We start from the raw sequence: 14,893 nt of genomic DNA on the forward strand, positions 1-14,893 counted from the left end.
ATAAATGTAGCTGCTTTAAAGAGATGCTTAATGCAATTGTTAGTCTGAGTTTTTAAATATAAAGAAAACACTGTGATCTAAACAAATTAAACAAAGACAAAAAGAGTAAAACTTTAATCATAATATTTTTGTTTAAGCTTTTCTCCTTTGTAAAACAAACTCAACACGAAGATTAAAAGTTACAACTTTCCGTTATATGATTTACTAAAGTAAACGAATTGGTTTGATTTATTTGACAGTATTTTGGTTTTCGCGGTGTATTGTTGTAAGAATTTGATAAAAGTAGATCTTTTTCGTCATTTTTTTTTATTGGTTTCCAAATCAAAATGATAGACAGCTAAAAAGACAAATTTGGGATATATTACCTATCAAAGTTAGAATTTTTTTAAAAAAAGACTTAAAATGCATGTTCAGTTTTATTACTTATAGTCATTGTAATGCGTTCGTGTTTAGGACTATAATTGAACGAATTAGGAAAAACACTTAAGTCCAGGAGATAAATTTAAACAGATTAGCAAAGTTTAAAATATAATATATCCGATAGATTTATTTTCCTTTGAACCAAACGAAGTAGCGTTATTTTGAGCTATGGTTTTTCATATCATACTCGAATCAAACAATAAGATATTTAGTCTTCTTTAATACATTATAAATTTAAGTTTATAAGTGTTAACGATATTTGTATTAACATAGTCCACGGTTCTTGTATACATCAGGTTTCTAAAGGTTATTAATTTAAAATATTTATTTTTGTAATATAAAACAATAAGTCTACATTTAAGTTAATATCATAATAATATATTTAAAGGAGACCATCATCGAGAGAAGATTTTTAAAAACAAAATATAGCATGACGTTTTATTCTTTAACAAAACTTAGGTGTATGTTAAATAAAAATCACAATAATAATTCTTGACTTTAACTAAATAATAACAGAACATAGGAGGTTTCAAGACTCAAAAAAGATGCTTTGAGACCTTCTTCTACCCTCCAAGCTTTCAAACTGAGATATTTTATTTTTTAATTTTGTTAAAATTACTATAAACTCATTCTTATGCGTCATTTTAGAATATTAAGGAGTTTTTGTTTAAATACACTTTAAATACACAAATTTATTCATAAAAAATTATGATAATTTATCAATAACTTGTTCAACTTTTCTTTTTTATCCAAAAAAATTGTTTGCTCCAATTTATATTTCTAAAACTTTTCACGAAAATTAACCACTATAAGCAATCTTTGTTTTCGTGCTCACATGTTCATATGAATTCAGTCGGGTTGGTTTCTTGTTAATTATTGTTTTAAGGAATGATTAGCAACAGAAATTATTTACCTTAATCGTTTTATTGATACAGTTTCAATTTTATATATTTGATTATAGCAGTTTCTAATTAAATAAATATATAATTAAATACAGAGTCTTTAGAAAGATATTTCTGCGTAGTGTTTTTTTATAAACTGGATACTTGTAACCCCCTAACTAAATTGTATTGAGCGGGACCAGATAAATCCGAGCTTTTGAAAACAAAAAGCTGATTAACGATTGGTTTAAAATTACAATAGTTTATTTTTGTGGCTCATATAAAGAAAGAATGGCTCGCCATTATCAATGAAGGGAAAGTGTATTTGGGCGTTTTTTAATGCAACCTTTATCCAAAGTTGATTAAATAAGAAGGAACCTTAAAGAAAGGTAAACGATGACGAATACTGAATCTGCACATCAAGAAGACATCTCCGTAAAGGCTTTAGATGTAGATAAAGCAAATCATGGTGAGAGTAACGAAGAAGTACCTAATGGCACTGAAAATGGTCATGCTGAAAGTGAAGCACCAAAAGAAACACCAGTTGTAAAAAATACAAACGATGAAATTGCTTCAGAAACTCCCTCAGATACCGTTTCAAATGAGCCAAACCAAGTTATTTCCTCAGCAGAAAAGAAAGAAGAAGAGGTGATTACAAAAGTAATACTGCATCAGTATCCTCCAGCAAAACACATTCCGAATTTATCCCCATTTTGTCTCAAATTAGAAACATTCTTGCGACTAAACAAAATCCCCTACGAAAGTCAGTACAGTTACAAAGTTGGCAAAAAAGGGAAGATGCCTTGGATAGAATATAAAGGAGAGCGGAAGGCAGATTCAAGCTTTATTATTGAGTATCTAACTGATAAATTTCAATTAGATACTGATGCAGGTTTATCTGATGATGAAAAAGCTTTAGGTAGGATAGCAAAAGTTGCACTGGAAGAAAACACAGTTTATGCATTGAATTACTATCGATATTTAGACAATTTCAATGACTATAAAAAATTGATTACTCCTCCATCTCCTGGTATTGGTTTTAATGTAACGCTGAAAATGACTCAACGAAAAATGAAAAATGTGTTAGATATTCAAGGAATAAGTCGTCATTCAAAAGAAGAAGTCAACCATATTGCAGAAGAGGATATTAAAGCAGTATCAAAGTTGTTAGGAGAAAAGCCATTTCTCTTAGGAGAAAAAATGACTTCATATGACTGTACATTATTTGGACTTTTTGCAAATATTCTTTGGGGAGGTTTAGAAACTGCACTTTCAACTTTCATTAAGGAGAAAGCTCAAAATTTAGTTCACTATTGTGAGAGGGTAAAAGAATTATGTTGGCCTGATTGGTCTGACATGGTTCTTGGTGAGAAGTCAGAGCCTGCTTTAAAAAAAGGGTTTAGTTTTCGAAAAAAGAAAGTAGCTAAGCCTGTAAAGGTAAAGGAATCTGAAACAATAGAACAAACTGTGGAAAAGACAACTGAATCACCAGAACACAAAGATGACTCACCAGAACCAAAAGATGACTCACCAGAACCAAAAAATGAAGTAGTAGAAGCAAAAGATGAATTGCCCGAAGAAGAAGACAAATCTAAAGTTGTCATCAGTATAAAAACAGAAGTAAAAGATAATGTAGAAGAAGATAAAATTTCTGCTCAGGAGATTAAAAATGAAAAAGACCAAGATATTGATAAAATAACAGAGCAACCAACTCAAAATGGTGGAACAGATGTAGCATTAATAAAATCTGAAGAATGAGAATGTTTTTAAGTTTAAGGTGAGCTTTCTATTTGGTTGATTGAATTCTGTCGTTTTCATAAAAATATATATTTATATGATAAATGAACTTCTGATATTATGCTCACAATGCTTGGTATTGTTTTGAAAGATTTCAAAAGAAAATTTGATAAAATTTATATTGCAAATGTTTTTATTCACTTAAGTATTCCTGAATAACAATAAAGATTGTCTAATTCCATAGTGTGTGCATGTGTTTTCTTTATGATAAATTTCTTTTGTTTGAATTCATTCCACATTTTCATCTTGCTACATAAAAAAGAATGTTTATGATTTTATTTAATTTTTATTAATTTATTTACAGAATTATAACTTATGTAAGTGTGTGTATGTATTTATATATAAGGAAATGTGTCTAAATATGAGGTTCTAATTTTTTTTTTACTAATTTGAATTTCAGGAGAGCAAATCAATTTCGTTAGTTGGCATCATATGTAACTAAACGTGTTTACATCATGTAAAGTGGGTTCAAAAATGAAATAATAAATGATACAACGAGATCATACAACATTGTTACACAACATAATTTAAATGATTTTTTACATCTCTATTTTGAACGTTTATTTGGAATCATCTAAAATTTACCCGTTTGGTTTTTACGATTGTTTTTATTGCAAATGGTTTCAGATTTTTGCTAGTGGTTTCACTACATTTTAAAAGTTTTCTCAGTTTTAAAACCATTTTGAGTTTTCTATTGAATTTTTAAGCACAGCATGTTGGTGAGAAACATTTTAATTTGCACATGTTAAATTTTATTGTTATAAATTTCAGAAAGTTAAAATCTCAGCTTTAACGGTGTATAAGTATTTGTTTTACCTACTTTTTGTAACGAGTAGAATATATTTATGTTTGAAGACTTTTAAGTGATATGTACTTGATTCGGTATATTTATGGGGGTTTTAAAGATTCATAACTCATTTCATATTGGTTTATGAACTCTATGTAATTCTTGTTACCCGTAGTTAGAATATGCGCGGCTTTTAGAATATGTATGGAATTTTCGTAACAAGTATTAGTTAAGTATGGCACTCTAAATTTTGTTTCTTATGCTTTAAGAGAAATTATTTGGCTTTTTTTAAGGATTCATCGGTGAAACAAAAAATTGTAGCGTGAATGTGACAATCCTGTTAGAGCAGAAAATGCTGAAATCTGTTTTTTACATTTTCTGTTCATATTACTCGACAATTTGCATTTTCCTGAACTTTCGCCTTAACTCAAAACTGCCAAAAAAAACACAATCTTTTATAGCTAAATCTTCAATGTAGGGCGTCCTTAACACTTAACTTTTGTATTAAAAAATTCACTTGCAAAACAAATATCTCCCCTAGATAGTTCATAGACTAGGTTTAGACTGTTACAACGAATGTTCTGTACCGTCAACTTAGTGAACTTGAGTGTTGAGATTTAGATTGTTACAACAAATGTTGTTTACTATCAACTTAGTCAACTTGAGTGTTGAGATTTTTTGTCTAAAACTAACAAAGGTCTAAAAGTCCAGTTTTTCGCACAAAATCAATGCAAAAGGTTTACCTTTTTTTTTTTTTTTTTTTTTTCACCTTAACTGCAGTTCAAGGAGAACTGTTTATTTGAGTAAATCAACTCCAAGAACACTCTTTTTGTGGCGTTTCTTCTAAATATAGTAGTTTTAGGTTTTGTAGTTTAGGTTTACGTTTTGGTTGAGAAACCAAAATATTGATCAAAAGGAGGTCACTGCATAAATCGTAAATATTAATGCAACGTGCACTTGCGATTTTAAGCCGGTAAAAATTCGAGACAAGTGAAATCCAATTTATATATTTTTTAATTCTGATTAAATAACCATCAAAAAGTCTTTAAAATAAAACAAAAAGTTGGAGGAGTTGGATAATAGAATTAATCACTAATAATAGAATTATTACCAATCTTATTTAGTGTAATAAGTGCAGAAATAATAGGCAGAAATACATGGTTTTGATCAGATTGACGGTCCCATTCGCAAATTTTGCTGATTGATTTTGATCTGAAAAGACGATGGAATGTTTATTGTGAATAAAAAAAATATTCTAAATTGTAGCTAAATTTAATGTTAATTTTTTCTGCTAAATATATAGAATTTTTTTAAAAGTTAAATTTTTTCGGATTCTATTTGCAATTTAAAAACCATTTTCATTATTCAGTAAATGCAAATGATTCAAATGATGTCATAAAGTTTTGCAATTATGAGAGGCCTACTTCTATTAAAACATTTTGATGAAAATCTTTCTCGATCAATGATATGGGGAATATACCAAATGCGAGAGGGGCTACGGCTTTAAAATGTGAATCACGAAAACGCCATTTGCTATAAATAATCGTAATGATATATTTATTGGTGTTTTAATATGGTATTGAAAGAAGTTATTTAAAATGTATTTTGTTATCTAAAAGTTGTTAGCTAAAATATATTTTGTATAAAACAATGTTCATGCTTTCCCATTTATAGTTGTACCACTGGCCATGCTTTACCTGAAGGGGTCAAATTTTACAGAAGGAAGCAGAGAAATTGGTATTTCTCTGCTTACTTCATCGGCGTTGTCGTGTTGCAGAAGAACGCCATTTCGCCTATTTGGTCTTTTTTGCTGAATTGCTTCGTTGAGTCGGTGCAGTTGTTGAACGTAGAGCTCCGCATTGACTGTTTGGTTGCTTGAGCGCAACCAAACAGTCAATGCGGAGTCTGCTCCGCCAATTCTCTGGTCGTTTGACGTGGATTTTCGTGAAGAAGTTGATTCAATCGCTCTTCGTCGAACTCAATTGGTCGACCGGTGTGTGATCCGTCCTTGAGGTCAAAATTCCCATTTTTGAAGCGCGAAAACCAACGGCGGGCGGTACTTTCAGGCATTGCTCCTTCTCCATACACAGCACAAATCTCACGAGCAGCTTCGGCGGCCTTAACACCTCGATTAAATGCAAAAAGCAAATGGTGTCGAAAATGCTCAGTTTTGTCCACTTGACATTCCATTTTAATGATCTGAAAATACATAAAAATAAAAAAAACTAACAAATCAAAACACACTATCTTGTAGAGCAAAACATTCTCTTTCAAACAACATAAAATATTTTGCCAATGCATTTTATTTCTGCGTGCATTTTTAAATTTGAAAAAAACGCTCATGAATTATTCCTCAACCCAATACAATACTTTCAAATAAGTCGCTTCCCTTCCAGCTTCTAAATACGCTAAGAAATTTGGTTCTTTGTCAATTACAACTGTTTCTAAATTTACTCATTTGTAAAACAGGGATTTTTTTAAACTAGAACAAGCGCTTTAGCAGAACTTTTAGATTGTTTAACAAGAAGTTCTTTATCTTTGACTGCAACCTTAATTTTACCCCCCTCCTCTGATATTTTCCTTTTCAATACTTTTGAACATTAAAACTCGGCACCTCGTGTATTTATGTAAAAAGAAATTTACATCTAGACTTTCAGTTTTTATATTTCAGATTTTGGAATAAATTTCTAAATTTTAAGTTTGAAAAGTTAAATCAACAGTAAAAGGTTCGCCCTACTTTTGTCTGGTTCCTCTGTTGTATTTTCTTTTCTCTTTTTAAGGGTACAACGGTGGGGTAATATTGGTCCAATAATACCCCTGCAACGTTTACATACTTATATTGGTTCAAGTAATGGTAGATTTACTCTTCACAACTTAGTTCTTCTTCTATTTTCAGATCTTAAAGTAATTTTAGTCACAAACACAGATTAGTTGGTTTCTTGTAAGAATGTTAATTTTGGTTTTTGACAAATCATATGATTTACTTAAAATAAACACAGTCTGTCTAAAGCTTTTCTCTACACCTTGCATAGATACCATTAGGAAAATCTTCATTGATCAAATAATTTTAAAAAGAGCTTATTCTGTTCAATGTTATCCTTTTGAAAAACAAATTAGGCAGCACAAAAATCTATTATCACTGCAAACATTTTAATAATTTGACACAAAAGTTGTGTTAAAACTATTTGTACCCCAGATTATGATCACTGGGATGCCTGTGTGGCATTTTGAATTAAATATTTGCCTATTGTTAAAAAAAAGAATTGAAATTACGTATAAATATTGTGTCCGGGACCCCACCCTCCAATTTTGAAAGTTGTTGATTTTCTTACATAAATTATTTTAAGTTTTGTGCATTTGTTAAGTACCCTGTCATTGTTTACTTGTTTTTAATTTAATAAATAAGTGTTTCAACTTTCATTAAAATGGTTTTTTCATTTTATTTTCCGTTTGCATATGTGTTATATCTCAAACATTCTTAATCGTCCCTGGCTACCCACCTCTCCCCCAGTTAAAAAACATTTCACAAATTAATTTAGTACTGCTCAGATCATTTCAAATGAAAAACAGTGAGCTTGAAATTTTGTTGTTTATATGTGAATGTCGATTTCTAAGTTAATTAAATAAAAAAATGACGAAAAAATATATATTCAAGTTGAATGTAGTCCCAGGCATACACATAAACCCTTCAGCTATAAAATCATACTTCATCTCTTTATAAATTTCTTGATGTAAAAAGTTGTAAATTTTGATTACTGAAAAATTCGTAAATTTTCATGTGAAAAGTTGTCCGGAGGTACCATCCAAACAAGTGTCCGGTATCACCCGATCATACCTTATTTACAAAAAACTGTTTATGTAAAAATGATTAAAGAATAACAAAAAAAATTTTTTTAAATCAATATTGTAAGTTAAATTAAATCAAAAATCAATAAAAAGTTAAAGGTATAAATAAAAATCTGACACCGTATTAAGTAAAATCAAATACGACGATACGTTGTTCTTCTGATGGCACCAAACAATATTTCGCACTCCCAATCGATCGTTTAGATGCATTGAGACAGATATTTTGCATACGCCACAGCTTTTTTAAACGAATGTTTTTGTGGTACTTAAGATTAAATAACTTCTTTAGTTTCAACTATACGTTGATTTTCCGGGGTTACCCTCTGTCCGGAGGACCCGGTAGTCAACTTTGCATGGTCGCCGTTTTTAAACGATAAGAAAGTTTTTAATTAAGTTTAAAATTTGATCCTTTCGATAGAAAACAATCAAAATCTAAATTTATTTATTGTAAATGGTGGCTTTGGAAATTCAAACCATTTCTAATGAATACTTTTATTTACATAAATTATTTCCACTGTCGTGTGATTATAGCATCGCGTAAAATGTGAATTACAACAATCAGTGTTTACGAAATTTTGATTTTAAATTTTGATTGGTTGTTTAAATAAGTAAAACAACAAAGATAAAACAAAATGTGATAACGTTACTATTCTTTGTTTTTCATTGTTTAACTGTTATTTTATACTTACATTGTGATTATTTTATACTTACATTATTATTATTTTTCTGACTGTAAATTACACATAAATCAAGTTATGTTAAAAGTAAAAAAGAACAAGTGGAAGAAGTTAAACTTCTGACCTTCAGCTAGCTAGATAGCTGAGCTCATTAATTCTTGCTTATTTTAAGGGTCGTTTAATGTTGCATTATCATTTTTATAGAAGACTTTCAATATGCCAAATATGTGGAAAAAATGTCGTGTATTTAAATTGCCTAAAGATGCAAGAATGGATAAGCGTGCTTCCCAATGTGAGGATTTTTTTGTTTGCATTTTCTTAATGTTTCTTGTTTACCAATACTAACTCCAGTGTAAACCTGAGGATAAGAAGATAAATTGTTTTCTAAAAAAAAATAAATTTTTCTAATTTTTATCCAGGCGAAGGTTTGCATAAAAAGTGCAATATATGACTGTAATATCTCGACAATAAAAAGTACGACGTACGAAAAAATATGCCGACAGTAAGAAGAATTTTTTTGCATTTCTTCTGACAAATGATTTCAAAAAGAATAACATGACAGTATTTGTTTATAATAAGTGTAAATATTTTAAAAATGAAATTAGTGTTTCATTTAGTGAAATACTGAAATCCAAACAAAAACCTGTTTGAGGCTGTTAATTTAGTTTATAATGGTAATCTAAATGTGAATGTTATTGAAAAGTAACAACAACTTTTCAAGCTGAAGATTTTTAATTAATTGAAGCTGACCAGAAAAAAAAAAAATTATTAAAAGAACTTTGTTGCTCTTGTAACAATTCCTTCCGTAGGCTGATTATTCTTTAGCCAGTAAGTCATTTTCAAAATGCAAGTATGATCAACTTCGTTGTTTCTTGGTATTTCCAAGTCAGTCATAGCTGTTTGTAAGCATTTATTTTCTGTTGGTTTTGATTATGTTTTATTTCGTAAACTTCAAAATAACAAAATTGAAGAAGAATTTTCTGTCAACCAACAATCCATGAGCTCAATTCTTTTATCGCAGCTAATTGTTTTCCAATCTATGAGCTCAATTCTTTTATTGCAGCTATATATTTATGATGTGTGTTTCTGCCACTGAAGAGAGTATTTTAGCCTATGTGATAGGATGGCTAGAGGAAAAATGCGAGGATGAATTAGTTAAGATGAATTAACTAAGAATAACTCTTAAGGACAAGTGAATATTAAAACTTAACATTTGACAGTTCCTTTTATGTGTACATAAGCTAGTCAGACCTAGTTTATACTTTGTGAATAAACCTAAACACGGAGTATATTGTAGAAAAAGACTAATAAACAGCTTCAGAAAATTTTTTCAATGCCTCATTACCACGTTCAATTTTTATAAATGTCATTATTGCACGGTAGTTCATATGCATTTCCAACCAACGGGTACACGTACCTTAAATGGTACTTGTATTCATCTGAACTAATGAGACATGCAAATGCATCTGTAAATCTATCTATGTTTGCGCAAAAATCTAAACTTTTGAAAGTATTACCTGTATGCCAGTATAAGCCCGATGCCATAATATCTATTTTGAAAAAAAAACCTTTTCCTGTTTATATAGGAATCCAGATCTTTTATTGTTTTGTCTACTTTAATATGATTTCCATTAATGGCACAAATTTTTTTTCATTTGGTCACACTTGAGTAGCCCAGTTAATAATTAATTGATCGGTCGAACTTCTGGTGAAATTCAAATGATATTAGAAAAAGAAGTAAGCGTCAAACATTACATCCCTATATAGCGTCGTCTTGTATACAACAAATCATTAAAAAAAGAAAAAAATCAGACTCCATGCGCATAATTTACCTCATCTGGCCTTTCCTCCAGTGATGATTTGGTAAAATTCTGCAGCGGCAAAATTTTCTAATATATTCCTAATTAAAAAAAAAGTACTAAAAAAAAAATTCCTCGCCACTGTATTGGAGGGACATTTTCATCTAAAAAATTGGAATTATTTGTTTTATTCCCTCAAATCACTGTCTTCAACATCTAATACCATGCCATATGGATAGAAATGATCTGTTCAAATAAATATCTTTTTAAGTAAATCTAGTTGTTTAACTTACTAAAATTTTGGAAATTTGTTACAGACAAACTATTACTTTCTAATTTCTAAAAACTAAAAAAAAAATTTTTTACTTAATTTTTACTAGCTTATACACAATCATCAGTCTTTCAGACTGTTTTATAATATGCCTGGAGGAATTAGCCGGAGTCGGAGAAAAGTTTTATTCACAGGCTATTGTCACAAGTATTATCAAAGCGGATTGTCACAAGTATGATCAAAGGGAAACTCTTCCTCATGTTTATCATTCATACTTTGCACAGTTTAAGAAAAACCACTACTTGGCGAGATAATCTCAAAGTATGCTATAATTGCAGCAGCTTGCACATGAGGAAAAAAGTAGCTTCTAAGTTGATAAAGCTATTATTTGTAATAAAAGTCAATACGAGCCAATCGCTTGCCCGTTTGATACTATGTGTCATTCTTAGAGCAATTGGATGGAAATTTCTTTCTGGCAGTTCTCCTTACATCAAGAAGATAAAGAGGTTGATTCCACATTGAATAATGATGAGCACAAATCGGCTATTCCACGTTGTACAAAAAGTTTAATATAAATTACAAATCCTAGAAAATAAAAAACTAAATGTATCATTCAAAAGTTAAAGGTTTGTAGTTTCTAAAAACATGTAACATGTAGAACTGGTTTTCGAAGAATTTTAGGATTTGATGCTTAAACTTTAAACAAAATTTTTTAGATTTCAAATTTAAATTATTTTTCTAGTAAATCATTTTGAAACCTTTTTTTTTTGAAACTTTTTTAAATTTCTATGTAGATTTGTCTCACGCAAAATATAGATGGGGCTCTTGCTTTTCAAATTGAAAATTTATTATAATAATTAAATAGTCTTTCATTGAGAAGTTTCTATTTGGTCTTCTTTAAGCTTGTCACGCTGTGACATGTCACGCCGTGAAACTAATAGTAACATTTTTCATTCTAGCGTAAGAATATTTATTCATTTTAAATAAATATTTATAAATTACTTGTAACTAAAATAGGGCAATAAATATCAATAGATATTTAAATTTAGATATTTTTAGTTTTAGTGTTATGTGTCTTAAGTTTATGTCACCTCCTTTAATATAACTAACATTTTTTTTTTTATTAAACTTGTAGGTGAACCTGTAAGTATGTAGACATATTTTACTAACACCTTTGTTATTTAGTTTTTCTTAAATTTTGTCGCGCCATTACTGAAGTTTTTCTGAATGTTTATTGTTTATACAATTCTTATAAAAAGAAAACTTTCACAAACAAATTGTTTATTTCTTCGTTAAAGTAATGAAAATGCCTCTGACACATGCTGAACGCCAGAGAAAGTATAGAGAAAGACAAATGCAAAAATTTTGTCCGGATTTTATGAAGGAAAAGGACTCGATAAGGAAAAAGGAAGAACAAAATTCTAATGTTGAATTAGCACGTTTAAAGGACAAGTTAAGAAAAAAAAAGAGTAGAGTTTCTTCATCTAAAATAACATCTAACATCTCTCCTGCTTACAAATCATCTTGTATACTTAGTAAAGCTGTTAAAAAAGCAATACGTGCTCTTCCAACTTCTCCTCTTAAAAAAGCAGCTGTTGTTAAACAACTTGCAATTCAGTTTAATAAAGATTTACCAGATATGCAACCAACACATCGACCTAATGTTTTTAATGATGAAACTAAGCTATGCGTCATTAATTTTTTTGAACAAGATGGTATATCCCGTCAGGCACCTGGAGTAAGAGATATGATTGTTTTAAGAAGTAATAAAAAAAAAAGAAAATGCAAAAAAGGTATTTACTAATGAATATAAGTGAAGTATATCAAATATTTAAAAACGAACACACTGATTTTTCAATCAGAAAATCCAAGTTTGATAGTTTAAGACCAGACCATATACTTTTATCAAGCTTAATGCTTAGAAATGTTTGTTCATGTCAAAAACATGAAAACATTATCTTGTCACTCAAAGCATTACATTTCATTGATTTGAAAATTCCCCTTTATTCGCATTCACTTCAGTGTGTGACGAGAAAAATGATAATTGTTGGAACAATCTTAATGAAGCTTGTAAAGACGGAAAGTTATTTCTCAAAACATACCAATTAGATGAAAAAAACCACGATAAAGAAATTACCTGGTACCTTTGAGAGAAAGTTACACAACTTAATGGAACTAAGTACCTCGAAAAAGCAATAAAAAAAGACAAAGCCATAATTTTGTATAATAATGTTTGCAAAATGCTCCCATAATTTCTTTTGCATTATTTTATAAAAGGAAAACAATCAATGAGTTATGAAAACCAAAAAAAAGATTTAAAAAGCAATCTTAATTCAGTTTTGTTACAAGTTGACTTTGCAGAAAACTTCTCAACTTTTTGGCAGGATGAAGTTCAGTCAGCACATTGGAACAAAAAATTAGTAACATTATTTACTGCTGATAGCTGGCATGGCGACTCTTGTAAATCTGCCGTTATTATTTCTGATGATTTGAACCATTCAAGAAATTCAGTTATTTATTTTATTGATTTGTTAATAGCTAACCTTATTAGAAAGGATGTAAAATACTTGCAAGTTTGGTCTGATGGTCCTAGCAGTCAATTTAAAAATTGTTACATAGTAGCTTCAATTCCATGGGTTGAAAGCAAGCACAAAATTATAATTTGCTGGAATTACTTTGCAAGCTCTCATGGTAAAGGACGATGTGATGGTATAGGAGCAACCATAAAAAGATTAGCAACACAAAAAATTGTTCGAAGAGAAGCTCTGATTAATGACGCAACAGCATTTTGTAAAGCTGCCAAAGATGAAAGTCAAGTAAACGTTTTCATGGTTGCTGCTGAAAAAATTAAAACTGCTTTTGATAGCACAGAACTTGGAAATACCATTAACAATGCTTGTAAAACGCCTGGAATATTTAGTGCCGATTGCTTAAAATAGTTTAAAGATAAAATGGAAATGAAACCTTATTCAAGTGCATCATACTTAGTTAACTAGATAAAAGTTAATAAAAAACATAGTTGAATTTTACAAGACTTTTTTTGAAATTATTTTTAATAAACTGTTTTGTTAAACGTTATTTTTATACCAATCTTATAAAAATCCGAATAAATTGGTTTCTTTTGTTTCAACTGTCTTTTTGATGATGTTATTGTCTTAATATTCAAAGATTTTGTACTGGTCACACCGTGACGTCACGGTGTGACTTAAACTCCGTTGGTATATTTATGTGGTGTCTCCATTTAAATTTATAAAACATTTTAAAAATGTTATGTAACTATTATAACACTTTTTAAGTATCCAAGGCATAACAAAAGAATATTTCAAAATATCCACAAGAGCTGAACTACTGCCATTTCTTCTAATGACTGAAAATGCTAGACAATTTTTGTCACGTCGTGACGCAACCTTTTAATGCATATGCCTAAAAGTCTATAAAATATTAAAACTAAATAATTTTGTTTTTAGAAACTGTAATGTATATTCAAATTTTTTAGTATCTTTAATTTTTAAATTTTTAATTTTAAATGCGCTAAAATCTGATGTTTTTCCCAAAAAAAGAGTGAAATGTCACTCCGTGACAACGTGGAATGGCCCAAATGTAGATTTTTTGGTCTCGCTGGATGCCGAAACAAGGCCCAGTTGGTTCTGGTTCTTGCCATCAACATTATTACTTAATGTACAAAATGGAATACCTACTCATTCACCTACTTCTCTCAATTTTACCCTAAAACCTCACTGACAATGTTCTTTTAGCACACTCACAAGCAGTTCTCAAACGTCTTAGCAACCTTTTATTCCCAGATATTTAGACATAATAACTTTATTATTACTGCGTTAGGTTTTGTTAAACTTACTAAAAATAAGAGGTCTAATTTAGAGATGATAATGACTCTAAAAACTTTTAGCGGCAGAATGTTTTAGCTCTTGCCTCCAGTGGCTTCCGCCTCCCAATTGGCGGCTGCCGCTGAAAATGTTATTCGAAAGAACAGAGGCAAAATGCTTTAGGGGCTACCGACAGTCTTAACTAACGAGCAGTATAAAAAAAGAATTTGGTACAATATTTCGAAATTTTGACTTCAAAGTTGCGTTTTTTATGATTAAGAATTTTTTAAAGAACTTTTTTTTACTTATAGATAGATATTAGTTTCCCCCCTTTGATTAAGATGAGTTTTAGCTCTGTTGCACCATTAAAACTATTAAAATACGCGTAACTTTATTTGATTCTCTATAACACTTTTACACATAAAAATCTTTCATTCTTCAGTTAATTGGTATGCAAAAAATTTATTTTAAGATTTTAAAAAAAAGTGAATGTCAGTTATATTTAAATAGCCCCTGTACGAAGTTACCCTATTTTACGGTTCTTTATTTGCGGAACAGAAATGATCCGTTTCTTTTTTGATAAAATCAAGA

At 29.8% G+C, this 14,893-nt stretch overlaps 1 protein-coding gene across 1 annotated transcript; it reads left to right on the top strand.

Moving 5' to 3' along the window:
• The first annotated feature begins 912 nt into the window (after nucleotides 1-912).
• Nucleotides 913-4,020, top strand: LOC145180199 (failed axon connections homolog). The gene is made up of 2 exons (XM_080055050.2): nucleotides 913-3,078; nucleotides 3,499-4,020. Exon 1 carries the CDS (start codon nucleotides 1,698-1,700, stop codon nucleotides 3,057-3,059), a length of 1,362 nt encoding a protein of 453 aa, XP_079911176.2. The 5' UTR covers nucleotides 913-1,697; the 3' UTR covers nucleotides 3,060-3,078; nucleotides 3,499-4,020.
• The last annotated feature ends 10,873 nt before the right edge of the window (nucleotides 4,021-14,893 follow it).

Source organism: Hydra viridissima, unplaced genomic scaffold (genome assembly GCF_058129835.1).
Source record: "Hydra viridissima isolate aposymbiotic clone 2 unplaced genomic scaffold, HvirCarnegie_v1 scaffold_3, whole genome shotgun sequence".
Taxonomy (NCBI): Eukaryota; Metazoa; Cnidaria; class Hydrozoa; order Anthoathecata; family Hydridae; genus Hydra; species Hydra viridissima.